This window comes from Sus scrofa, chromosome 13 (assembly GCF_000003025.6).
Source record: "Sus scrofa isolate TJ Tabasco breed Duroc chromosome 13, Sscrofa11.1, whole genome shotgun sequence".
In the NCBI taxonomy this organism is placed as follows: domain Eukaryota; kingdom Metazoa; phylum Chordata; class Mammalia; order Artiodactyla; family Suidae; genus Sus; species Sus scrofa.
Window position 1 is genome coordinate 28,618,635 of NC_010455.5, and position 25,529 is coordinate 28,644,163.

The window sequence follows — 25,529 nt, forward strand, 5'->3', positions numbered from 1 at the left end:
TAAATTTATAATGTCTTATATATGATACAGCTGATTTGTAGACCATACACACCCGTGAACAGTTTGTCTTAGAGATTCAAAATTCGTAAACTTGAACTTCTTTTTTTTTTAGGGTTCCAGACTGTGGGGGGAGAATGCACTAACCCCATCCATCAAAGATGTTACCCAAGGGGGAGGGGGGAGGGAGTGGGAATGACTGGGAGTTTGGGGGTAGTAGATGCAGACTGTTACATTTAGCATGGATAAGCAATGAGGTCCTGCTGTAGAGCACAAGGAACTATATCCAATCTCTTGTGAGGGAACATGATGGAATATGAGAAAAACAATGTGTGTGTGTGTGTGTGTGTGTGTGTGTGTGTGTGTGTGTGTGTGTGTGTAAGATTGGGTCACTTTGCTGGACGGCAGAAGTTGGCACAACATTATAAATCAACTATACTTAAAAAAAAAAAAAAAAGTTGGCGTTCCCGTCATGGCGCAGCAGAAACGAATCCAACGAGGAACCATGAGGTTGTGGGTTCGATCCCTGCCCTCGCTCAGTGGGTTAAGGATCCGTCATTGCTGTGACCTGTGGTGTAGGTCATAGACGCAGCTCAGATCTGGTGTTGCTGTGGCTCTGCAGCAACAGCTCTGATTAGACCCCCAGCCCAGGAATATCCATATGCCGTGGGTGCGGCCCTCAAAAGACAAAAGAGAAAAATAAATTAAAAAAAAAAAAAGTTAAAAAAAAAAAAGATGTTAACCATGGTCTTTCCTTGCTTTTTTCCTTCCCTCTGTGAAACCTTGGCTGCCTCAGACTAGGGACATCAATGAGACCCATCTTCCTGAATTGAGTCAGGATGAGTGCAACTGTGTAACCTCTGCTGGACCCCTCCAATTGGCAAGTGAAGGAGAAAAGGGCTAAATCCTGGGCCTTCTTCAGTGTCCCCACTTCTCCCGGCTTAGCAAGCCCCAGATCCCTTGCTTTCCCTGAAGGAAGCCATGTGTCTACCTCTCCTTTCTCCTTTCTTCCCTACAGGCCATGCAGGACACGCTAGCAGACCTTCCAGAATGGTACGGAATAAAAGGCATGCAGGCACACTGGATCGGGGACTGTGTGGGCTGTCACCTGGACTTTGCGTTAAAGGTGGGCAAGCCAGAGTGTCCCCAGCAATCGGTGCTCACAAATCCCTTTCTGCATTTTTAGAACTCTTCCAAGAGACTAGCAATTTGAGACTCCATCGCAGTGCTGCCCAGTAGGAAGATACTAAGAGTCACCTACCTTTCTAGTAGCCACATTTTTTTAAGTGCAAAGAAACAGGTGGAGTTAATTTTAAGGACATATTTCATTTAACCCATTATATCCCAAAATTTTCGTTTCAAGGTGTGATCACATTGAGGGAGTTCCCTGGTGGCCTAGTGGATTCGGCATTGTCACTGCTGTGGCACGGATTCAACCCCTCACCCAGGAACTTCTGCATGCCATGGGTTCAGCCAAAAAAAAAAGAGATGTGATCACGTCTAAGGCCCTTGTTTCTGAGCACCTTGGCCCATATATGTGGAATGTCTTTTCTATATATTCTCTCCACTGCCATATATTTCATTATGAAAATGTTTCTAGTTCTACTCTCAAAGCCACCTGAGAATGAGAAATCTTAGGAGGGAACACGCTCAATCCTGCAGGTGCAGGGCCATGTGGCTGTGCCTCTGTGGCCCCCTACCTGGCCCCATAGGTTCACTAACTGCTACTCAGTCCACATGTGAACTTTAGTTCTAGGCCTGGGCACTTCCTGAATCATTGGTGTTCTGTAAACACATTAAATCTGAAGGAAGGAGCGTCTGGGCTCCCTGTGCCTGTGACATAGTCGGCATTCAGCTGGTGCCTGTGGCATGCTTCTTCCTTGAAGGGTGTTTAACCTACCCTTTTGAGGTCAGCTCAGGCTATTATTTCCTCTTCAAAACAGAATTAGCTTAAATGAATGTTTTTCTAATTAGAAAAGTGGACGCCTTTATTCATAACTATACCTTAATTCCTAGAGGAAGGTGTAGCTCCTTTCTCAGGACAGATTAACATTGACATTTATTATTGATTCGTGGACAAGGAGCCCGGGCCTGGGGGGGAGGCGTCCTTCTGCGTGCGCATGCTTTGATCACCTTTGATTTGGGGCCCCCAGGTGCTCCTGGTAGTGGGCCCTGAGGAGCCCTTCTGAAAGAGGAGCTGCAGCCCTCTGCTCTCCTGTCCTTTCTGCCCCTGCTAGGGATGTTGGGGCTGTGGTCTGAAGCTGTACTCACTATTTGGGCTTGAGGAGGGGATGTGGCTGGGGAGCACAGCAGCCCAGAGAAAGGGCTGAGAAATGCAATGACTCTGTTTCCTGCCTGCCAGGTTGATGGGCAAGTCACAGAAGAAGAGCTGAGTGCCTACACAGCCACCCCTGAGGCCATTTATGGCACCTCCCATGTGGCCATCTCACCCAGCCACAGACTCCTACACGGGTGCAGCTCCCTGAAGGAAGTCTTCCAGAAGGCTCTGGTCCCTGGCAGAGGTGAGTTGGCAAGTTGAGGTTAGGATGGGGACATTCTGCCTCATGTTTCCTGGAGTTCACCAGGCCTTTCACTTATGTTGTCTTGTGTGGTCTGTTCTTCCCCTTGGCCTGACTTTTTGTGTTTTCATTTTAAAACGTGGAGATAAAAAAGAGCTTTGAAAAATGTTAAGTTACCCCCTGATTTCACTTTGAGTACTAGTTCATCTCCTTCTTGAGTTTCTGAGTAAAAGCTCAACTCTTTCCCTTCAAAGATAAAATAGATTTAATGCCCTTTTCTGATAAGAATAGAATCTTCTGGTTAATTTATAATTTTTTTTTTTTTTTTTTTTTTTTTTTTTGTCTTTTTGTCTTTTTTGTTGTTGTTGTTGTTGCTATTTCTTGGGCCGCTCCCACGGCATATGGAGGTTCCCAGGATAGGGGTCGAATCGGAGCTGTAGCCATGGGCCTACGCCAGAGCCACAGCAACTCGGGATCCGAGCCGCGTCTGCAACCTACACCACAGCTCACGGCAACGCCGGATCGTTAACCCACTGAGCAAGGGCAGGGACCGAACCCGCAACCTCATGGTTCCTAGTCGGATTCGTTAACCACTGCGCCACGACGGGAACTCCATATAATTTTATCATCATATAAAACTATGCTTGCAGGGACAGGAAAGAAGCTAGTGAGAATTAGAGGAAATATTTTCAATAACCTAATTTTCTTATCTTGAAGAATTCACACAGTGATCTGAGCAGACAAGCAGAGTCGTGCTCAATACAGGTCTTTAAGGAGTGAGCCGAGCTGACTTGGAGTTGGCATCACAAGTGTTGGTCAGTGGGCATTGGGAAGTGCCTCTGCATTAGGCAGGATTCTGGGGTTGCAAGCGAGAGAATCCATCTTTGGGTAACCCGGAGAAAAAGGGGAACATGATGGAAGGCTGTGGGGAAGAAGCAGCCTAGAAAAGGACTTGGACCCGGCGGCCATGGGGCTTTGGCAGCAGGAACTATTAGTCGGTCTTTTGAGCGCCACTGACTGAGTGAATCTACTTTCACCGCAGCCCCAGTGCCAGGGCACTTGGTTTAAGATTCCTGTTGCAGAGAAAGGTATCCAATTGGTATCCCTGGGGACCATGGCCTTTTTTTTTTTTTTTTTTTTCTTGGCCAAGGGAAGGCCAGGCACCTCCCTTAGACCACTAAGACTGTCACTGCTGAGGAGGAGGTAGTTCTCTAAAACCAATTCAGAAGATCTTACTAGAGCAAGGGGACGGGGTCCTGGGCAGGCAGTTAGAAGTAGGTCTCCAGAGAAATGTAAGTATTTCTATAAAAATCTCAGCCCACTTTCTCATTTCATAGACTCTAAACTTCAATCCCAACACAGTCTGAATTACTGGAGGTCTCTCTAAAGTTATTTGAATGATAAAGATTTTTGAGGGTGGTATAAAAAAATACATTTTTATTGCTATTCTTAAAATAGCCAGAAGGAAAGATTTCCTGATCAGCTTGGAAAGTTAATGTCATCCCAGCGTAGCCTAAGACCTCTACTTATTTACTTACAACATTCATGTTCAGGCCAGTTCATACTCATTGAGAGCCTGCTACCCACTGAGCACTCGGGGATACAGAGATGGCCATGCCCAGTCCTGCCTCCTGGGGTCGCAGCGGAGGAGAGCTAGATGCTCTGGCACAGACATTTCCTTGCTTGTATCTCTTGTTGTTATATATTGAAATAGAGAACAGACTCTTGAGTGAAGATTTCAGTGTGAGCTCATGAAGTCCAGTATAAATTTCCCTCTTTCAGTTTTATTTTCCACTTCTTCCTAAGAAAAACTGGATTATTTTCAACTATTTAAAGGGAAAACTCATCATTTTTACTCTCACAGGCATTTTGAGGTTCCTTGAGGGCTATGGTAGATGAATAATATCTAAAATTGAAAAACTGAAAAAGGTAAACATCTAGCCCTTAGACTTCTGTCCCCCTATGATTAATTTGGGGATACAAAATGAGGTAATTTCAAGAGTTCCCATCATGGCTCAGCAGAAACGAATCTGTCTGGCATCCATGAGGCGCAGGTTCAGTCCCTGGCCTCGCTCAGTGGGCTAAGGATCCGGCATTGCCATGAGCTGTGGTGTAGGTTGCAGACGTGGCTCAGATCCTGCAGTGCTGTGCCTGTGGTGTAGGCTGTGGTGTCAGCTCCATTTCGATCCCTAGCCTGAGTACCTCCATATGCCCCTGGTGCGGCCCTAAAAAGACTGGAAAAAAAAGGTAATTTCTGTAGAGGATTAATGAGCTAATAAGTTATAAGTTATAAAAAAGTAACTCCTGGAGTTCCCGTCATGGCGCAGTGGTTAACGAATCTGACTAGGAACCATGAGGTTGCGGGTTCAATCCCTGGCCTTGCTCAGTGGGTTAACCATCCGGCGTTGCTGTGAGCTGTGGTGTTGGTCACAGATGCAGCTCAGATCCCGCATTGCTGTGGCTGTGGTGTAAGCCGGTGGCTACAGCTCCAATTCGACCCCTAGCCTGGGAACCTCCATATGCCGCGAGAGCTGCCCAAGAAAATGGAAAAAAGACAAAAAAATAAATAAATAAAATAAAATAAGAAACAAATGTAAAAAAAAAAAAAAAAAGGAACTCCTGACATGAAAAATAATATATAAATCCAAAACATTTCCATATGGAAGAAATTAAATTATTTCAGCATATGCAGAAAGCAACGTTTTCAAGATCACTTGGTTGTCAGCACCTCTAACTTGGCCTGGTCCTTTCATTTTGGTTACTGAATGGCTCATTCACTTTGTTCTCCCCTCATTTTAATCTCTGAAATAATTCCAGATGGAACGTTACACTTGCCTCTAAATTTCCCAACTCTAATTTTCAGAGTGGAAATGTTCTTTCTGCAGATGTCAGTTTATTCAAAGTCTCTAGATTAAATTGCATGTCAGGTCTCTGGATTCTGACATGTGGCATCAGTCACCTAAAGCCAGTACAGTGCTTTGAGTGTAATGCAGTTTTCCCAAAAGGTGAATTAAAATTGCAGTGTGAATATGGATTTATGCTTCCTTTGGCCTTGGAGGTCACATTTTAAGCCTGAACATTATATCGCTAGTGTCATTTACCAGAGCACACTGGCTCAAATCAGGCAGGCAGCTTGGTTTTCTCTCAAATGTCCAGTTTTGAGGGCAGTTAATATTAAAGCAGTGACCGCCAAAAGTCATGGCAGCACACACTCGTGACTGAATTTATCACTTGCAGGAGTTTAAATGCTCAAACATGAGTTCCTGCATTCGCTAGGTTGATTTCTGTATATCAGCTCCTGAGTTGGCACAGGATGGCCAAGATCCATCCTGTGACTTAAAAGAAGGTCGCTGCACCTTTGTTAGTTTTCTCAGCAGTGCAGGCAGTGGGGCTCTCAGACAGGGTGGCGTGAAGGGCCTGGTGGGCACAGAAGGAGCCCCGAGGGGCTCTGAGGAGGAGGGTGACACAGGTGGACAGGGAGATGCTTGAGTAGCAGAGTGGGGGCAGAACTGGCTTTCCCCATGGGTTAGGGTAAGAGATGGTAAAGCCCCTCCAACAGCAAGTGTCAGCATGGCTTGGAAGGCTTCTGGGACGACTCCCTGATTTCTGGCCTGGCCGAGGGGGTTGCCGATGTTACTCACAGAATGTACTGTTTCTCGCTCAGCATCCTATAATTGGCACAGATTAAGAGAGCAGAAAGTAAGGTCCTTCTCTCTAGAGTTCTTGAAATTGAGTGTATTTCCATAATCATTGACGTTGCCTCCTTTTCTCAGCTGACTGCCTCTGACTTAAGTCATGTTATGTAAGCTCTGACTTGAGAGGAACCAGAAACCATAAAAAGCATCAATCGGGAAATATTGTCAAGAGTTCTAGAAGCCTGTTCTGTCTTTTCTTGGAGTCTTTTCTTACATTTCTAATATTAAAATATTCAAACCCCAGGGCTTTGAAACCACACATTTCAGCTCTGACTCACCAATGGTCTACACAATGCATTTTTTGCCTAAAGGGTAAATGAGGTCTCCCGAATGGGTGACTTAGGTTCCCTGTTGTTATTGACACATTTCAGAGAAGAGCCTCATCTCCCTGGAAGCCCCAGAACACTGAATAATTAATTGCTCCCTATTGTCTTGCCCCTGCCTCCATAGACTCAGCATGGGGGGAGGGGGAGAAGTGGGAGGGTGGGCAGGGGGAGACAAGGAACAGAGTCCTGTGAGTAATAAGATTTGTTCTTGCACCAAACTGTTCCTCTTAGCCTCTTTTCAGCATGTGTTAATAGATGCTATGTGGAGGATGCTTCCGTGCTCAGATAAACTGATTAATAAAGCAAAAATAAATAGGTTTCTTTGCTTCTGGACTTTTTCGTACCTGCGCTGTGCCGACATGCACTGCGACTGTCTGCGAGGGGATGTCATGCAGCTCTCCTCACGCTGGACCAGGGGACCCTCTTTCCACAGAGCATCCCTGGGACCTAGCTGCAAGGAGCACTGCTTTGCTGAGCACTGACCGAAAGCCTTTGGTCTGGCTTTCCAGAGGGCGTAAAAGACCTGCCTTCTTTGCAGTGGGGGCCCTGAAAGCAGAGGGCAGCTCCTTGCCTGGAATGTTTCCTTTGTAATTACTAATCATTAAATTAGTAATCCTTTGTATTTTCTAAAGTGTTCAGCTGTGACCTAACCCCTGTGTAAACTGCTTCAGTTCCCCGGGATTTCTCCTCGGCTTCCTGCTTCACATCACTGGCACAGGACTGCCAAGAAAGGTGGAGAACACCAGGCCTGGTCAGGAACTTCTTGTAGATTTTGACCAGGTATAGCATGCAAATTGCTCCATTGCATTCATTACAAATCTCTTCATATTTAAATTCAGAGATTAGATTTATTTTTTTTCCTAATTGAAAAATGGTCGTAATGGACCTTTTATGTGGGAGAATGGAAAAAAAAATCCAACCCTTTAATGCAGTACTTTTTTGGGGGTATTTTTCTTGTAATGACTTTATCAAGATATAATGCAGATACCATAAAATTCACCCATTTAAAGTGTACAATTCACTGATGTTTAGTATATCCTCAGAGTTTACAACCATCACCACTGTCAATTTAGGACATTTTCATCATCTCCTAAAGAAACTCCCTACCCTCTAGCAGTCACCCTCATTCCTTCTATTTTCTCCAACCCCAGGGAACCACTAATCTACTTTATTTCTCTGTAGATTTGCCTCTTCTGGACACTTCATATAAATAGACTCTTATGAGATTTGTCCTTTTATGACTGGCTTCTTTCACTTAGTAAAAAGTGAAAAAGTTTTCAAGGTTCTTCCATGTTGTAGCATGTATCAGTACTTCAGTCCTTTCTATTTTAGAATAATATTCCATTGTATACACCACATTTTATTTATCCATTCATCAATTGATGGACAATTTTTTCTTTTTTTGGTCTTTTCAGGGCCACACCTGTGGCACATGGAGGTTCCCAGACTAGGGGTCTAATCGGAGCTGCATCTGCCAGCCTACGCCACAGCCACAGCAATGCCAGATCCTTAACCCCCTGAGTGAGGCCAGGGATCAAACCTGCAACCTCTTGGTTCCTAGTCGGGTTCGTTAATCACTGAGCTGCAACAGGAACTCCAATGATGGACATTTTGGTTGTGTCCGCTTTTGCTAGCTGCTATGCACTTCCGTACAGATTTCTGAGTGGATGTATGTTTTTATTTCCTTGTGTATATATCGAGGAGTAGAATTATCAGGGCATATGGTAACTGTGTTTTTAACTGGCTGAGGACCTATCAGACTGTTTTTCAAAGGAGTTGCTCTATTTTATATTCACAGCAGTGAATGAAGGCTCCAATTTCTTCACGTCTTTGCCAGCACTTGTTATTGTCTGTCTCTTAGATTATGGTTACACTGGTGGGTATGAAGCATTATTTCACTGTGGTTTGTGTTTTGTCTTTTTAACTGTACCCACAGCATGTGAAAGTTCCTGGGCCAGGGATTGAACCTGTGCCATAGCAGTGACAGTGCATCAAAGCAATGACAGTACTGGATCCTTAACCTACAGAGCCACAAGGGAACTCTTCATTGTGGTTTTGATTTGCAGTTACCTGATGGCCAGTAGTGTTGAGCATCTTTTCATGCTCTTATTGGCCATTTGTATGTCTTCTTTTGAGAACTAGCCATTCAGATCATCTGCTCATTTTTTAAAATGAGTTGTCTTTTTATTACTGAATTTTAAACATGCTTTATACTAGATACAAGCTTCTTATCAGCTACAAAAATATTCTCTAATTCTTTTCACTTTTTTTTTTCTTTTATAAATTTTTTTTTTTTTTTTTTTTTTTTTTTTTTTTTTTTTGTCTTTTTGCTATTTCTTAGGCCGCTCCCACAGCATATGGAGGTTCCCAGGCTAGGGGTCTAATCGGAGCTGTAGCCACCGGCCTACGCCAGAGCCAGAGCAGCGCGGGATCCGAGCCGCGTCTGCAACCTACACCACAGCTCACAGCAACGCCGGATCCTTAACCCACTGAGCAAGGCCAGGGATCAAACCCACAACCTCATGGTTCCCAATCGGATTCGTTAACCATTGCGCCACAACGGGAACTCCAAAATAGAGTCTTTTTTTTTTTTTTTTTTTTCTTTTTGCTATTTCTTTGGGCCGCTCCTGCGGCATATGGAGGTTCCCAGGCTAGGGGTTGAATCGGGGCTGTAGCCACCGGCCTACACCAAAGCCACAGCAACGCAGGATCCGAGCCGCGTCTGCAACCTAACACCACAGCTCAAGGCAACGCCGGATCGTTAACCCACTGAGCAAGGGCAGGGACCGAACCTGCAACCTCATGGTTCCTAGTCGGATTCGTTAACCACTGCGCCATGACGGGAACTCCCTTTTCACTTTCTTGATGGTGTCCTTTGAAGCATGGAAGTTTTAAATTTTGATGAAGTCCAGTTTATTTTTTCTTTTGTTGTTTTTGCTTTCAGTGTCATATCTAAGAAACCATTGCCTACTCAAAGATCACAAAGATTTACTCCTATGTTTTCTCCTAAGACTTTGATAGTTTTAGATCTTACATTTAAGTCTTTAATCCATTTTTAACTAAATATAATTCTCATGTATGGCAAAGGTAGGGGTTCAACTTCATTCTATTGCATGTGGTCATTTGGGTTTTACACTCATGTTCCCACACACATATCTTAAAAATCAGATTGCTTCTGTCTTTATTTTTTGGTCTTTACTCCATATGATATCAGAAAATATTAACTTCCTTTTTATACAGGCTCCACACTTGTTTTTTAATCCATATGTAATATTCTGTAACTCAATGTGCCATAATATCCTAAATCTTCACTATCACATTGGACATTTGGTCTTTTTATGGAGATAGCTACTGTAAGGATTTATGTGCCCATAGCTTTGCCTCTGTAGAATTACTTATTACCTCCTTAAAAGACATCCCCAAGAGTGAGGTTTTTTTTTAGTCAAAGATTATGAATCCTTTTCCAGCTCTTTTCATATGTTGCTTTTATTGGTTCCTGAACGGTCTGTATCCATTTAGCATGCTATATCCAGTGATATGTGAATTTCAGTGCAACTTCACAAACAGAGATGGTGCCCATCTAAAAGATTTTCCTAACTTATCAAGTAATAATACCTCAAGATTACTTTTATTTCCATCTCTCTTTTAAAAAAATAATTTCTTTGGGGTTTTTTTGTTGTTGTTGTTTTGATTTGATTTGATTTTTGTCTTTTTAGGACTGCACCCACAGCACCTGGAAGTTCCCAGGCTAGGCGTTGAATCAGAGGAGCAGCTGCCAGCCCACACCACAGCATAGCAACACCAGATCCAAGCCGCGTCTGTGACCTACACCACAGCTCGTGGCAATGCCGGATCCATAACCCACTGAGCAGGGTCAGGGATCGAACCCGAATCCTCATGGATACTAATGGGTTTGTTAGTGCTAAGCTACAGGGGGAAGCTCCTTAATTAGTGTTTTTAAACTCCAAGTGATATATGTATATTACATGAAATTTCTGAGAGTACTAACAACAATAACAGTAGCCTCCTTACCCATCCACTTTTTTTTTTTTTTGACTTTTTACTTTTTTTTATTTATTTTTTTTTATAATTTTTTTATTTTCCCACTGTACAGCAAGGGGGTCAGGTTATCCTTACATGTATACATTACAATTACATTTTTTCCCCACCCTTTGTTCTGTTGCAACATGAGTATCTAGACAAAGTTCTCAATGCTATTCAGCAGGATCTCCTTGTAAATCTATTCTAAGTTGTGTCTGATAAGCCCAAGTTCCCAATCCCTCCCGCTCCCTCCCCCTCCCATCAGGCAGCCACCAGTCTCTTCTCCAAGTCCATGATTTTCTTTTCTGAGGAGATGTTCATTTGTGCTGGATATTAGATTCCAGTTATAAGTGATATCATATGGTATTTGTCTTTGTCTTTCTGGCTCATTTCACTCAGTATGAGGTTCTCTAGTTCCATCCATGTTGCTGCAAATGGCATTATGTCATCCTTTTTATGGCTGAGTAGTATTCCATTGTGTACATATACCACATCCTCCGAATCCAATCATCTGTCGATGGACATTTGGGTTGTTTCCATGTCCTGGCTATTGTGAATAGTGCTGCAATGAACATGCGGGTGCACATGTCTCTTTTAAGTAGAGTTTTGTCCGGATAGATGCCCAAGAGTGGGATTGCAGGGTCATATGGAAGTTCTATGTATAGATTTCTAAGGTATCTCCAAACTGTTCTCCATAGTGGCTGTACCAGTTTACATTCCCACCAGCAGTGCAGGAGGGTTCCCTTTTCTCCACAGCCCCTCCAGCACTTGTTATTTGTGGACTTATTAATGATGGCCATTCTGACTGGTGTGAGGTGGTATCTCATGGTAGTTTTGATTTGCATTTCTCTTATAACCAGCGATGTTGAGCATTTTTTCATGTGTTTGCTGGCCATCTGTATATCTTCTTTGGAGAAATGTCTATTCAGGTCTTTTGCCCATTTTTCCATTGATTGATTGGCTTTTTTGCTGTTGAGTTGTATAAGTTGTTTATATATTCTAGAGATTAAGCCCTTGTCGGTTGCATCATTTGAAACTATTTTCTCCCATTCTGTAAGTTGTCTTTTTGTTTTCTTTTTGGTTTCCTTTGCTGTGCAAAAGCTTTTCAGTTTGATGAGGTCCCATGGGTTTATTTTTGCTCTAATTTCTATTGCTTTGGGAGACTGACCTGAGAAAATATTCATGATGTTGATGTCAGAGAGTGTTTTGCCTGTGTTTTCTTCTAGGAGTTTGATGGTGTCCTGTCGTATATTTAAGTCTTTCAGCCATTTGGCGTTTATTTTTGTGCATGGTGTGAGGGTGTGTTCTAGTTTCATTGCTTTGCATGCAGCTGTCCAGGTTTCCCAGCAATGCTTGCTGAATAGACTTTCTTTTTCCCATTTTATGTTCTTGCCTCCCTTGTCAAAGATTAATTGACCATAGGTGTCAGGGTTTGTTTCCGGGTTCTCTTCTGTTCCATTGGTCTGTCTGTCTGTTTTGATACCAGTACCACACTGTTTTGATGACTGTGGCTTTGTAGTATTTCTTGAAGTCTGGGAGAGTGATGCCTCCTGCTTGGTTTTTGTTTCTCAGGATTGCTTTGGCGATTCTGGGTCTTTTGTGGTTCCATATAAATGTTTGGATAGTTTGTTCTAGTTCTGTGAAAAATGTCATGGGTAATCTGATAGGGATTGCATTGAATCTGTAGATTGCTTTGGGTAGTATGGCCATTTTTACAATATTGATTTTCGCAATCCAGGAACATGGAATATCTTTCCATTTCTTTACATCTTCTTTGATTTCTTTGATTAAAGTTTTATAATTTTCGGCATATGGGTCCTTTACCTCCTTGGTCAGGTGTATTCCGAGGTATTTGATTTTGTGAGGTGCAATTTTAAAAGGTATCGTATTTTTGTATTCCTTTTCTAATATTTCATTGCTGGTATACAGAAATGCAACTGACTTCTGAATGTTAATCTTATATCCTGCTACTTTGCTGAATTTATTAATCAGTTCAAGGAGTTTTGGGGTTGAGTCCTTAGGGTTTTCTATGTATAGTATCATGTCACCTGCATACAGTGACAGTTTTGTGTCTTCTCTTCCTATATGGATGCCTTTTATTTCTTTTGTTTGTCTAATTGCTGTGGCTAGGACTTCCAAAACTATGTTGAAGAGCAGTGGTGAGAGTGGGCATCCCTGTCTTGTTCCAGATTTGAGTGAGAAGGCTTTCAGTTTTTCCCCATTGAGTATTATATTTGCTGTGGGTTTATCATAAATGGCTTTGATTATATTCAGGAATGTTCCCTCTATACCCACTTTGGCGAGGGTCTTGATCATGAATGGATGTTGAACTTTGTCAAATGCTTTTTCTGTGTCTATTGAGATGATCATATGATTTTTGACTTTTTTTTTTTTGTTAATGTGGTGTATGATGCTGATTGATTTGCGTATGTTGAACCATCCTTGTGAACCTGGGATGAACCCAACCTGGTCATGGTGTATAATTTTTTTGATATGTTGTTGGATTCGGTTGGCTAAGATTTTGTTGAGAATTTTTGCATCTATATTCATCAATGATATTGGACGATAGTTTTCTTTTTTGGTGGTATCTCTGTCTGGTTTTGGAATGAGGGTGATGGTGGCATCATAGAATGTCTTTTACCCATCCGCTTTTAGTTGTTTTGGGAACGTGTTACTTAGGTTATAAGCTTGGTGGCTGCGAAAGAGTCCTAGGAAAACAGTGACTAAAAAGACAAATTTATTTCTTGCCCATGTGAAATGCAAAGTGGGTATGTCAAGTCTGCTTTGTGAGGTGGTTAGGGTCAAGGCCCCTTCTGTCTTCTTGATCTGCCCTTTTAGGGCGCTGCCCTTATCCCTGTGTTCTAAGATGTTCTACATTTCATTTGCCTTGCAGATGAAGGGAAAGAAGGGCAGCTCCTTTGCTTTGAGAGCATGACCTAGAATTTGCTTCTCCACTTACCCCATGATCACACGCAGTGCAAAGGAGTCTGCCCTTAGCTATGCAGTCATGTGTCCAACTAAACATTCTGTTGGTCAGTCAGAAGGAGAGACAGATATGGAGTCAACTGGCAGTGTGTACCACGGGCTCTTTCTCTGGTACAGACCTCCGTGTGTCTGTCATATGCCTACACTGCTTTGTCTCTCTGTTCACTTGTTCTAGACACTGCCTAATGACTTTTATTCTTACTCCACCACACCTCACCATCATCCGTCCACCTAAGAACACACCATAATTTCAGAATTTGCAAATGTACACCTCTTCTTTGAGAAGGGACCACATGGAAGAAATATGGGTTTATTTATTTGTGGAATAAATAAATATGGGTCTCCACTTTGAGAGTGTCAACACTTGGGAGCTCCAGCAGCAGGTGTCCACAGCCCTGGTACCAGGGTGCTGGCTGAACCTCTTCTCTGGAGATTCATTGGGTTGCATATCACTCTGTCCCCACCATACTCTGTCCTGTGCTTCCTGACACCCAAAGTGCAAGAAGATCAGAGCCGGCTTCAGAGCCTGTCTTTACTTCTTTGAAAAATAAATCTTAATTCCTAGGCTTATTTTAACTTGGGGTTTGAATATATATATATGCCTCACTTGCAGCATGAAGTTCCCAGGCCAGGGATTGAACCCACACCACAGCAGTGTCACTACCAGATCCTTAACCACCAGGCTACCAGGGAACTCCATGGAACTCCATATAGAACATATTTTAAATAGTTATTTAAGTCTTAGAACATGGCCAGTGTAAATAGTAATAGTTCATAAGTTATAACCGTTGTTAATTGCTTATGTTGCAAAAGCTCAAATGGACTCACTAATTGTTTACCACCTCTCATTCCTTCTTCCTTTGAGACTTTATTGGGGTCTCCATTGCCAATCCTACATGTATTCGGTGAAGATTCATATATGTATGGCTGCAGTAGTTGTAACAGGCTTCGTTTAAGATGACACACCACATGATTTCAAATTAAGTGTTTGATTATGCCACATAAATATTGGTCATATCTGAGCCAACTATACTATGATTACATTTGCCTTTTTATGTAACTGTTTTTCCCAAAGTTCACGATGTCCTCATTTTTTTCATTGAAATTCTTTGAATTTCTAACTAAGTCTTCCCACACTCTCCCAGAAGTTCTTTAAAACTCCTCTCAAATCTTCTCCATATTCCACCCATCAGATAATCTGTCAGTTTCCTTTTTTTTTCCTAAAATGCTTCCTGGTCCCTCTGTCCTGCTCAGATCTGACGTGGTCTCTCTCCAGGCTTCTGCTAACATCTGTCATTCTATGACTCCTCTTCTCTGCTCTGCAGATGTCCTTACCCCCTTTCCTTTGTTGGATCCTGTTTCCTGGATCCCATGTCTGTCCTTTTTTGATTCACTCAGTTTTTCTGGACCACATCCTCCACTATCTCCTTAGAAATGGTACATGGGAAGGAACCGTTTTGTCCTTGTATGTCTGGAAATTTCCTCTCTGCCCAGTCATTTTCTGCTCTCCTCTCCACTTCCATCTTTAAGTGTTATGGTTTAGAATTGCAGTTATCTCCTAGTTGCACCGTAGGTTGTTTCTCATTCTGCTCTATACTTGAGGTATTTTTCAAAAGGAAAAGGGCGTGGTGAGAATGTCTTTCCTCCACCATCTAGAAAGTAAAAATGCCATTTTCACTTTTTGGTTAGGAACAGAAATGAATACTTTCATGTGTTTGTTTAATCCTGTGTTTCTTCACTGGTGTGAATTATCTGTTAATACCTTCAAAGAAAAAATTCCATGATAATTAGCACCAAACACAGACGGCCTAAAGCTTATTTCTCTCACTTGTCTCCTCTGGGATTCAGATGGTGTCAGAGTCCCGACTGCCTGGCGTCCACAGTTGTCTGCTCTCATTTTCAGATTGCCTCACACCCGTGATGGCTGTGAACATGCTCACCCAGCAGGAGGTCCCTGTCATCATCTTGGCCAAAGCTGACTTTGAGGGCTCTCTGGATGCAAAAATAGGTAAGTAGCCATTAAAATATAATCGGGATAATGTATTTAGCAGGTTTAAGATCAAAATAGTCGCCTAGGGAGTTCCCGTCATGGCGCAGTGGTTAACGAATCCGACTAGGAACCATGAGGTTGCGGGTTCGGTCCCTGCCCTTGCTCAGTGGGTTAACGATCCGGCGTTGCCGTGAGCTGTGGTGTAGGTTGCAGACGCGGCTCGGATCCCGCGCTGCTCTGGCTCTGGCGTAGGCCGGGGGCTACAGCTCCGATTCAACCCCTAGCCTGGGAACCTCCATATGCCGCGGGAGCGGCCCAAGAAATAGCAACAACAACAACAACAACAAAAAAAGACAAAAAGACAAAAAAAAAAAAAAATAGTCGCCTAGAAGAGCTGACTGTAGATTCCATGATCTGTTTTGCCTCTTTGTAAAAATGAATGCCCCTTCACTTCATCAGCCCTTATTGAAAAACCACATTTTGAAAACTTGGCAAGTATTGACCCTTGCTGGTTGCTTCTGAGAATAATAATAAAAAAAAAAAAGTTCTGGTCCACAGATTTTGCCAGTAGAGCTAGTTGAGACTTGCACATATGATGTGGGGAACAACACAATTCAGATGAAAAGCCAATTTCAGAACTTGTAGAACCAACAGCAACTGCTGAGATGGGGGTTCAGAGTAGACATAAACCATGTGGGCCGGGTTTTGGTGAAATCTTTGTGGGGGAGGTGAACTTGAGCTGTGCAGGAAAGGGAAACACAGTAACATCAAAGACTTACTTAGAGCTGTAAATTGGATATCGTTGGCAGCCTTACTCATTCCTAAGAGTTCTGAGCTCCTGACACCAACAGGAAGTCTAGCATTGAACCAGAGAATGAGACCTAGTCACACACCCGTCCAAAACGCTGTGTCCAAGACGTGCCATTTGGGGTAGAACCAAGTGTCTCTCTTTACAATTTTCCTACTGGAGATTCCAACCAGTCTCTACAGTGCTAAAACCTGCAGAGGAAGTTATTTCCACACAGAGAAGAAATAGCATGGCTCATCAAAATCATGTTTTTTCCTCACAATTCTCAGATCCGTTTCTGACAAAGTGGTTTGCAAAACATCAACAGAGAAAACAGATATTAAGCCATTCCGGTCATTCTCTTCTGACAATTTAAACCTAAGAAGTATGTTGCCTAAAGGAAATAATTCTCTCTGTTACTTTGATGCCTTTTTTTTTGATAGGTAAAATTCATTCATACAGCCAGCCAAGATAAACAATAAAGGAAGCTCTTAGGGATATGGCTTTCTCTTTCTTTTGGCATTTTGAGTCAAAGTCCTGACACACTATTCTGAAGGGAAAGGAAAGTTTGTGATTTTCTTGGATGTGCATGGGAAATCATTTTCCTGTGGTCTTGATTTCCCACAATTCTGTAATTAACATTTCCTAAGTTCCAGGCCCTTGCCCTCCAGGAAGAGCAGAAACAGAAGTAAACGAGATCAAGTGGTGTCTTTACCGTCTCACCTGCTTGTTAGAAATAGTTCACATTCTGCTGAGTCCCACATGACCGACACAGTGGCCCAGGGCGTTCTTTATGTGGTCCCATAAATTCTGTGTTCACAGCATCTCCATTCAGAGATCGCTCAAATTACTCCAAACCACACACTTTGGGAATGTCGTAAATGGCTTTTTTCCCTTCTCGACCATGAACACGTTTCAGCCATCTGTACTGCTTACCATTTGTCCTCACCTTCCATGTCCTTCAAGACCATTCTCAAGTTTATTCTCCTCATTAGATGCTTTTCATCAATAATCTCAGCTAGAACGACACAGAACTTTCTGTCATACCATGGCACTTTCCATCTTACCCAGGAGCTTTCAAACGTGTCTCCCAAATGTTAAATCACCCTTTCAGGGGCATGTTCCAGAGAGGTTGTTGATGGAAATCTGACATAAGCATTTTGTGCATTACTCTTAGTGTTATCTCTCAGTTGCCACATGATGTGTTGTGTCCATCACCAAGTGTGACAGTCGACCTTACAGCAGAAGTTCTCAACCAGGCATGATTTGGCCACCGGGCAACATCTGGCAATTTTAGGAACATTTTTGTCTGTCACACAGGTTGGGAGGGAGGTGCGGGGAGGACTCCAGGTAGAGACCTGGGATGCTGTTCAACATCCAACAACACGCAGAATTTATCAGTGGGGCTCAGCTTGAGAAACCCTGGCTCACAGAACCAACAACCAGAAAACTCTCTTTTTATGAAAAGCTGAAGCTGAACCAGCCGGCGTTGTGCTCCAGATGAGTGATTTACTTACGTTCAACTCCATCTCCTCAAGGGTGTATGCGGGTTGAAGAATAAATGTGTATTCACTCGCCAGCTTTCCACTTCCTGACTGAATGGATTTTCCTAGGGCACTAGGAGATGCTAGAGGACTCAGCCTGTGTCTCAAGGGGATGCCACTTCCCTCTGTCACTGAGGGGATTCAAAGAGAAACTTCCCCAGATGCTTGTCATTTACTTTTTAAGCAACCGAAGCACCCCCAAACTGTATGTTTTGGAATTACAACTATTTTTTTTTTATACATAAGCTAAGCAAAGGAAAAGGACTCACAGGAAGGAATCTCCATATGACAAGCTCTTATGTTAGGGTGGTGAGTTTCTCCAAGACTGGGTCTCCATTTTCCCAGTGAATATGATGTGGTTTTATAAAATTTTTGTAACTAAAAAAGATAGAGTTTCCCATTAGAAGCTTCAGCGGGATGTCAGTACTGTCAGTTATGTTGTGACTTGGGCATTTGCCAAGGAGACTGTTTGCTTTTCTCTCCCTCTGAACAGGAATCCCCAGCACCAGCTCAGAGGATACCGTCTTAGCCCAATCCCTGGGCCTGTCCTACTCTGAAGTCATCGAGACCTCGCCAGATGGCACAGAGAGACTGAGCAACTCTGCCGAGGTCGGTGCCCATGGCCTAGGCCTAAGAACTTACTACTAAGGTCATAACCTTGACATGAGTTTCATGAGATGTTTTCCCTGGGGTGCAAGTGACAACCTGCCATTCCTTTACCACCTAATGGTCTTGCAGCCTCATTTCTTAACCTATGAAAACAAAATAATATTCTTTTTCAAGAACTATAAGCTTATCAACTCCAAGTTGAACCCAATCCTAGAATTATATGGTTATCGAAGTAATTAAACTTTATTTGGGGAATCTTCTGCTTGAGAAAAAGGACCCCTTCCAGGGAAACGGATTCCTTGTGATAGATGATCAAAACTGGCTTTCCCTTTTAAAGACCTCTGTTCTCCACAGATTACTGATTTATCCCCACACTAAAGTTTAACTCATTTTTAGAAATCAGTAGAGAAGTTTGAGTCTTGTTTTTTAGGTCAAAGTTGTTTCTTGCTAGGTGGTATTAGGCTCCATTACTGAACTAAGCCAGAAATTATGATGGGATAGGGAAGGTGATGGGAGGGGGAAATTATGATGGGAGAGGGAGGTCAAACCTGGGCACACACCAGAATCACTGGGTGAGCTTATTAAAACACAGTCTGCCTGGCCCCCTGCTGGAAGATTCTGCTTCAGGAGTCCCAGGTGGGACCCAAGAATTTGTATTTCTAACAAATCTCCAGGTGATGCCACGGCTGCTGCTCATCCCAGAACCACATTTTGAGAATCACTGATTTAGAATCTTGCTACCAGAAGTCTGGTCTCTGGACCAGTAGCATGGGCATCACCTCTAAATGTAGACTCTCAGACCCCACCCTAGTCTAAGAAGATCCCTAAGTGATGCGTATGCATGTTAAAGTTTGAGAGTTCTGGTTTAGCGCACTCTTTCTTCAACTCAGCTGCCCTTTGGAAACATCTGGAAAGTTTTTTTTAAAAAAATGCTGATGCTTGGAGTTCCCATCATGGCTCAGTGGAAACGAATCAGACTAGAACCATGAGGTTTCTGGTTCGATCTCTGGCCTCGCTCAGTGGGTTAGGGATACGGTATTGCCGTGAGCTGTGGTGTAGGTTGCAGATGAGGCTCAGATCCCGCGTTCCTGTGGCTGAGGTGGAGGCCGGCGGCAACAGCTCCGATTTGACCCCTAGATTGGGGACCTCCATATGCCATGGGTGTGGCCCTAAAAAAGACAAAAGGCACACACACACAAAAAAATACTGATGCTTTAATATAACAATTTAATATAATGCTAATTTTTAAAGAAAAATTGAAATGTAATAGATAAAACTAGTAAAGATGAAAGCCATAAAATTGGGATAAAGTATAGAATAAATTTCCTATTTGTCTCAGCATATTTTCCATTCCACTTCTCCAGTGGGAGTCACTTAATCTGTTTCTTAAGATCCATGTTATAATAATCTGTGTGAATGTAATTGTGTGTAAATGTATGTATTTTATTCTGTAAAAAAAATAAAAATAAAAATAAATTAAGGCATCCTCAAAAAAAAAAAAAAAATACTGATGCTTGAGTCCCACCCCAGATATTCTGATTGAATGGTTGGGGGTGGGGAGGACAGAGACTAGACATCAAGAGTAGTCAGAGCTCCCCAAGGTGATGCTAACATGCAGCAAGGGCTGGGAATGCCTGGCTTAACATGGCGATTGCAGCCTGGCCACCTCTCAGACCCTGAGAGACGCTTACTGGCCCCACCCTGGCTGGACCTGATTCAGTTAGACCTGAAGATCCAGGTTTTTCAGTTTTGGGACTTCCAGGCTATAGGATATTATGTACATGAAGAATAAGGGAATGGCCAGGTTTTTTTCCTCTATCAGGAGTGGCAATATTTTCTGGCCTCATGTTTGTGCCTTTACTTCTTATAAATTATATCCCAAACTACGAGTCATGCTTTAAGATACTGAAGCTTAAAGCTTTTTTAAGATTATATTTGAGCAGGCTTCTTGCATGTGCAGCAGGGCCAAGCCATGGTGCCCATAAAAGGAGCCCCAGTTAACCCTCTGCAGGGCAAGAAAGAGGACAGCCATGGCCAAAATTAGGTTTCTGAAATGGCCAGGAAAATGCCCCCTCTCCTTAGGATAGGATTAAGCATTAATTACCTTCTCTGGCTCCTTTCAAGTAACTTCAGGTGGTCTGTTGAATCCTCTGGTGGCCCTAGACTGACAAGGAAAAAGGAATTTTTCCAATGTCTGGAAGGAGAATGGATGTTGAAAGGCTTTATGAGCTTCTGGAATGTGAAACAGTGATGCATGGAGAAGATAGCTTTTTAAGAGAGCTTGTGACCACTCACACCATAATCGTATAATAGTGGGAATGTGGGACTATGGAAGTGCCCTCCCAGAGTGTACATGGTTCCTTGGTAGAGAGCCTCGTACTTCACAAGACACTTCATACAATTAATGAAAAGGCTTTTGGAGTTCCCGTCGTGGCTCAGTAGTTAATGAATCTGACTAGGAACCATGAGGTTGCAGGTTCCATCCCTGGCCTCGCTCACTGGGTTAAGGATCTGGCATTGCCGTGAGCTGTGGTGTAGGTTGCAGACACGGCTCGGCTCGGATCCCGCGTTGCTGTGGCTGTGTGTAGGCTGGCGGCCACAGCTCTGATTGGACCCCTAGCCTGGGAACCTCCATATGCCATGGGTGCGGCCCTGGAAAAGCCACAAAAAAAAAAAGAAAGAAAGAAAGAAAAGGCCTTTGATCAACAGATCTGTACTTTCCTATTTCTTTATGCCTCATGGCTGTAAGCTCCTTGAGGACAAGGGGCAGATCAGATTTATCTTCATGCTCCCAGTGCCTAGCACAAGCCTGGGTCACAGTAGGTGTGACATCTGCATTGAACCGCTTTGAGGGTACCCACATGCCCCATTTTGCAAGCCGCACTGTCCCAGTTCTCGTTCGTCTGGTTCTCTGAAAAGCACCCAGTGACAGAGAATTTCTCTTTTTCACTGACAGCATTCGCCCTGCTGACTCTATCACAAGGGAGCATTTAAATACAAAAGATGTGATTCTGGTCCTTCAAGCTGCAGCCTCAGTTTGTTCCCCTGTCTGCACTGATTCCTTCTGCTCTAGAATAACATTGAATTTTCCTTTTCTGGATGTTTTCCCACCAACAGGGGAGTTGTCATTAAAAATACCTATCATGCAGTTGTTCCCTGGCAGCTGAATGTGGATACGTACCCACCTCTCTCTGTAGGTGCGGCAGGGCTGAGGCGATAAGAAGAGCCACAAACCAGGGCCCACAGTACTCTGTGAGGCCCCCCTGAGAAGTATTGATTTCTTTTCAAATCAGAAGAAAAAAGTGACCTCTTGGGGTCAAAAATTATATTCGGTTTTATTCAACAGTCATAAAATATGTTTTACTCCTCTTGTAAGGAAGAAAGGGCCACAAAGGCAACAGCAGCCAGGGCCCAGCAGAGAGGCATGATGTGGCCCTGCACAGACCACACGGGAACGGCAATCCAGGGTGACAACATGGGCACGGCAGCTCATTCCTGTCTAGGGAGGAATGTGACCTCTTTCCTTTCCCTGTCAGTTCACAGGTATGAACAGACTGGATGCATTTCTGGCCCTGACTCAGAAAGCCCGGAGGAAGAGAGTGGGCGGAGACGTGACAAGCGATAAACTGAAGGACTGGCTGATCTCGAGGCAGCGGTACTGGGGCACTCCCATCCCCATGGTCCACTGCCCGGCCTGCGGGCCGGTGCCTGTGCCTCTGGACGACTTGCCGGTGACCTTGCCCAGCATCACCTCTTTCACCGGAAAGGGAGGCTCCCCACTGGCCTCAGCTTCGGAGTGGGTGAACTGCTCCTGCCCTAGGTAAGGAACCACGTATCTGCCAGCTGTGGCCGTGTCTGTGGTCCCAGCACTCTACTGGAGTGTCCACTTCCTCCTCCCTCCTGCTGCTCCTCTCCTCCTGGACATCCACCAGGCTGGAAAGGAGAGCGTAGGTCTTCTGTGACCTTTGAGAGAAAGGGCCGGGTTCTGGAGCCCAGCCCCTACAATGGGCACCTTCTCCTCTCTTCTGAGCTGGTGGAAGCAACAATGTCAATTCATATCTGATCCAACTGATGAAAAAGCTACACATTTGCATCATCGCTTTGGTTTTGTTTGTTTGTTTGTTTGTTTGTTTGTTTTTAGGGCCACACCCGTGGCATTTAGAGGTTCCCAGGCTAGCGGTTGAATCAGAGCTACAGCTGCCAGCCTATGCCACAGGCACAGCAACACAGGATCCGAGCCTCATCTGTGACTTACACCACAGCTCAGGGCAACGCTGGATCCTTAACCTGCTGAGCGAGGCCAGGGATCAAACCTGCGACCTCATGGTTCCTAGTCAGATTCGTTTCCACTGCACCACCATGGGAACTCCTGAATCATTGCTTTGGAAAAGACCACTTTCCTCCATTTTATATTCCAAAGAGCTTCTCAGAGATGAGAGAAAACGCCGTAGTATTTCCCACACAGCGACTGTGATGACAGTGGAGATTTTGTCACAAGTAGCAGAGCAGTAGCTACGGCGACGAATCTGCTCAGAGTCTCATTCTTCATTGTACTGGAACATGCCATATTTTCTTTCTTCTCATTGTGCAAGAGGGATTGTGTTGGCCTGTCAATTCACTGGCATGCCTCAGATGTGATTTTTAAGATACCATGCCAGTTGATTAAACAAATAAGTAACAGATACCAAGCTATAATATTTCCCTTCTTCCTTCTATGGAAAAGCTGTTTTTCACTGTCTTATAGATCATGATGAAGCTGCATGCAGATAATTTAGTCCTCTGTGAGTACAGAGCTGAGTAACTGGATCAGTAATTAGGTAACCACGTAGTGCAAGCTCATGGCTAGGGAGTCAGACACTAGTGGCTTCAAGTCCTGGCCCTGCCGCTTCACTAGCTGTGTGGTCTTGGGAAAATCACTCAAAACTCTCTGAGCTTTGATTCCCTTATCGGGAGCTAAAATAACACCCTTGAAGGGCTGTTCAGAAGATGAGAATCACCATGTGTAACCCTGCACAGTGACACCTGGCAGACATTCTGTTAACTAAACATGACAGTGCCATCCTGCCTGGCACTGCCAACAGTCCACCAAGGTCCTCACCACGAGGCTCTGAGATTTGAGATAGGGCTTGTAGGCAGGAACATGGGAAGCTCTGGGCCATTGTAAGATAGAGGAGAAAATAGCACACCCTTGCTGTCATTAAGCAGTGACAAAGGGCGTCCCTGCCGGAGATGTTGGTGGCCTTCAGCTGGCCAGTTGCAGCAGCCCAAGGCCTTGGTGGTGGGGATAAGGTTTCTACCTTGGCCCAAGGTTCCTAGAGGGCAGAGCTCAGGCCTTGGTCTCGGTCAAGGCTCCCTGATAATTCTAATGAGCACGGAGGGCTGAGAGCCACTGAGCCTATGTGACCAAGCAGGGTAGCACAGAGGTAAGGATCCCGGGCACCAGGGTCCAACAGAGGCGAGTCCCTTACCCTGGAGCTCCAAGATCTTGGGCAGTTTCTTAACCTCTCTGAACCCTAGTAACGCGTCTGCTAAGTGGAGACATGAGTAGGATCTAATCCCCGTGGTTACTGGGGATTAAACGAGATAATGCATGTGAAGCAGCTGGCTCAGTGCCTAACCTGATGTTAGTATTATTACTCTTGGAGCTAATATTGATAATAATGTTGTCACCGTCACCATCATCTGTCCCTTTCACTTACCAAGTAGCCTCTTCTGTGTAATGCAGCTTTTAGTGTCAGCAGTAACGTCTGTTGGTTGTCTTCAAGTCCAGCATGACCACTGAAAAGAAAATCAGCGTGGCAAGTTTAGCCAGGTTAAGTCCTTTTATCATTTGCATCCTGCATTTTCCTCCTAACCTGTTCAGGTGCACGAATTTATCTTCTAATTATTTCCCAAAATAGTATGTGTTTTGGATGACTGCTCTCCAAATAAAAAGACCTAGCTTGAATTTGGAGATGCACTGTTGAGATCAGAGTCTTACAGCAGCCCTGGGTGGTAGGAAATAGGATTAGGGTTTCCTTGGGTCTCTCTGATAAGCTCCTGCCCAAGGACCACCACTGTTCCTAGTGGGAGGCCCCCTGATTGAAATGCAGGAGGCCCCTGGGAGTCGAGAGCCCCACCAGACTGAGCTCCAGTGCTCTCTGCTCAGCCACTTCCATTTAATAATCAGGAGGTGGTAGGAAGTGGCTGTTTCCTCTGGTAACATTTGGAGAGCCAGTCAGAACTGCTTCACAGATGCAACATATGAAAGCAACCCTTTTATTTTTAAATGAAAAAGAGACTCAGTGCCTTTCATGCTAAATTAGCAGAAGGTTCATCAGTTCCTCTTGGGGCTCCTTATCCCACTCAAATTCTCCAAGAACCCACTAGGACTTATGCTTGCCCAAAGGGTGGCATTTGGAAGGGTGGCTGGTCCCACTTCCGTTCCTCAGAAGGGAGAGCTTGGAGTCTGAGCTGTGTTCTCCTGCTGTGGCTTCTCGGCCACAAAGGGTCCCTGCTAATAGCTATTGATAGCTGGATCACCCCATCCACTGTTGATCCATGCCTCAAGGGGTCTTCAGGGGAGCCAAGCACCCTCCTTGGCCAGGCGTGGCTAAGGGTATCCTCTCCTGGCTTCCTAGTTGTGGCCTCTGGCTCCAATCCCACAGGCCCATCACCCTACCAGTATGTCTCAAAACTGGTTCAGCAGTTGGGCCCTTATTGAACCTTAGTCCTCCCCAGGCGTCAGCATTCCTAGGATGAGGATTGCATTTTCTTGTGAACCTTTCACACACCAAGCATCTCCCTTCATTCATTTCCTTGAACAGTAGGGCTAATTTCACTCTTCTGTAAGGAACCATCCTTTAGGTAGTGCTAGAGAGGGGCTTCTGATCAGCAGTGTTGGCCTATTTCTGGGCTATAGGTACCTCTGCCAGGAGCTCATTTCAAACTACTAACGTGGCATCACTTGTCCCGGGGTTGCAAAGAGGCCCCAGCAGTTGATTCTCACAAAGCTGGTATGAGTTGGCTCCAATACAGCTCTGCTTTTGGGCCCCCA

The 25,529-nt window shown here is 44.1% G+C and overlaps 1 protein-coding gene across 1 annotated transcript in view; it reads left to right on the forward strand.

Moving 5' to 3' along the window:
- LARS2 (leucyl-tRNA synthetase 2, mitochondrial) overlaps positions 1-25,529 on the forward strand; it is a 167,550-nt gene that overhangs the window by 93,857 nt on the left and 48,164 nt on the right. Inside the window, exons 8-12 of the mRNA XM_021068636.1 lie at positions 1,016-1,123; positions 2,360-2,519; positions 15,467-15,571; positions 18,378-18,493; positions 22,030-22,313. Coding sequence (XP_020924295.1) covers positions 1,016-1,123; positions 2,360-2,519; positions 15,467-15,571; positions 18,378-18,493; positions 22,030-22,313 — 773 coding nt within the window. The remainder of the gene's footprint in view (positions 1-1,015; positions 1,124-2,359; positions 2,520-15,466; positions 15,572-18,377; positions 18,494-22,029; positions 22,314-25,529) is intronic.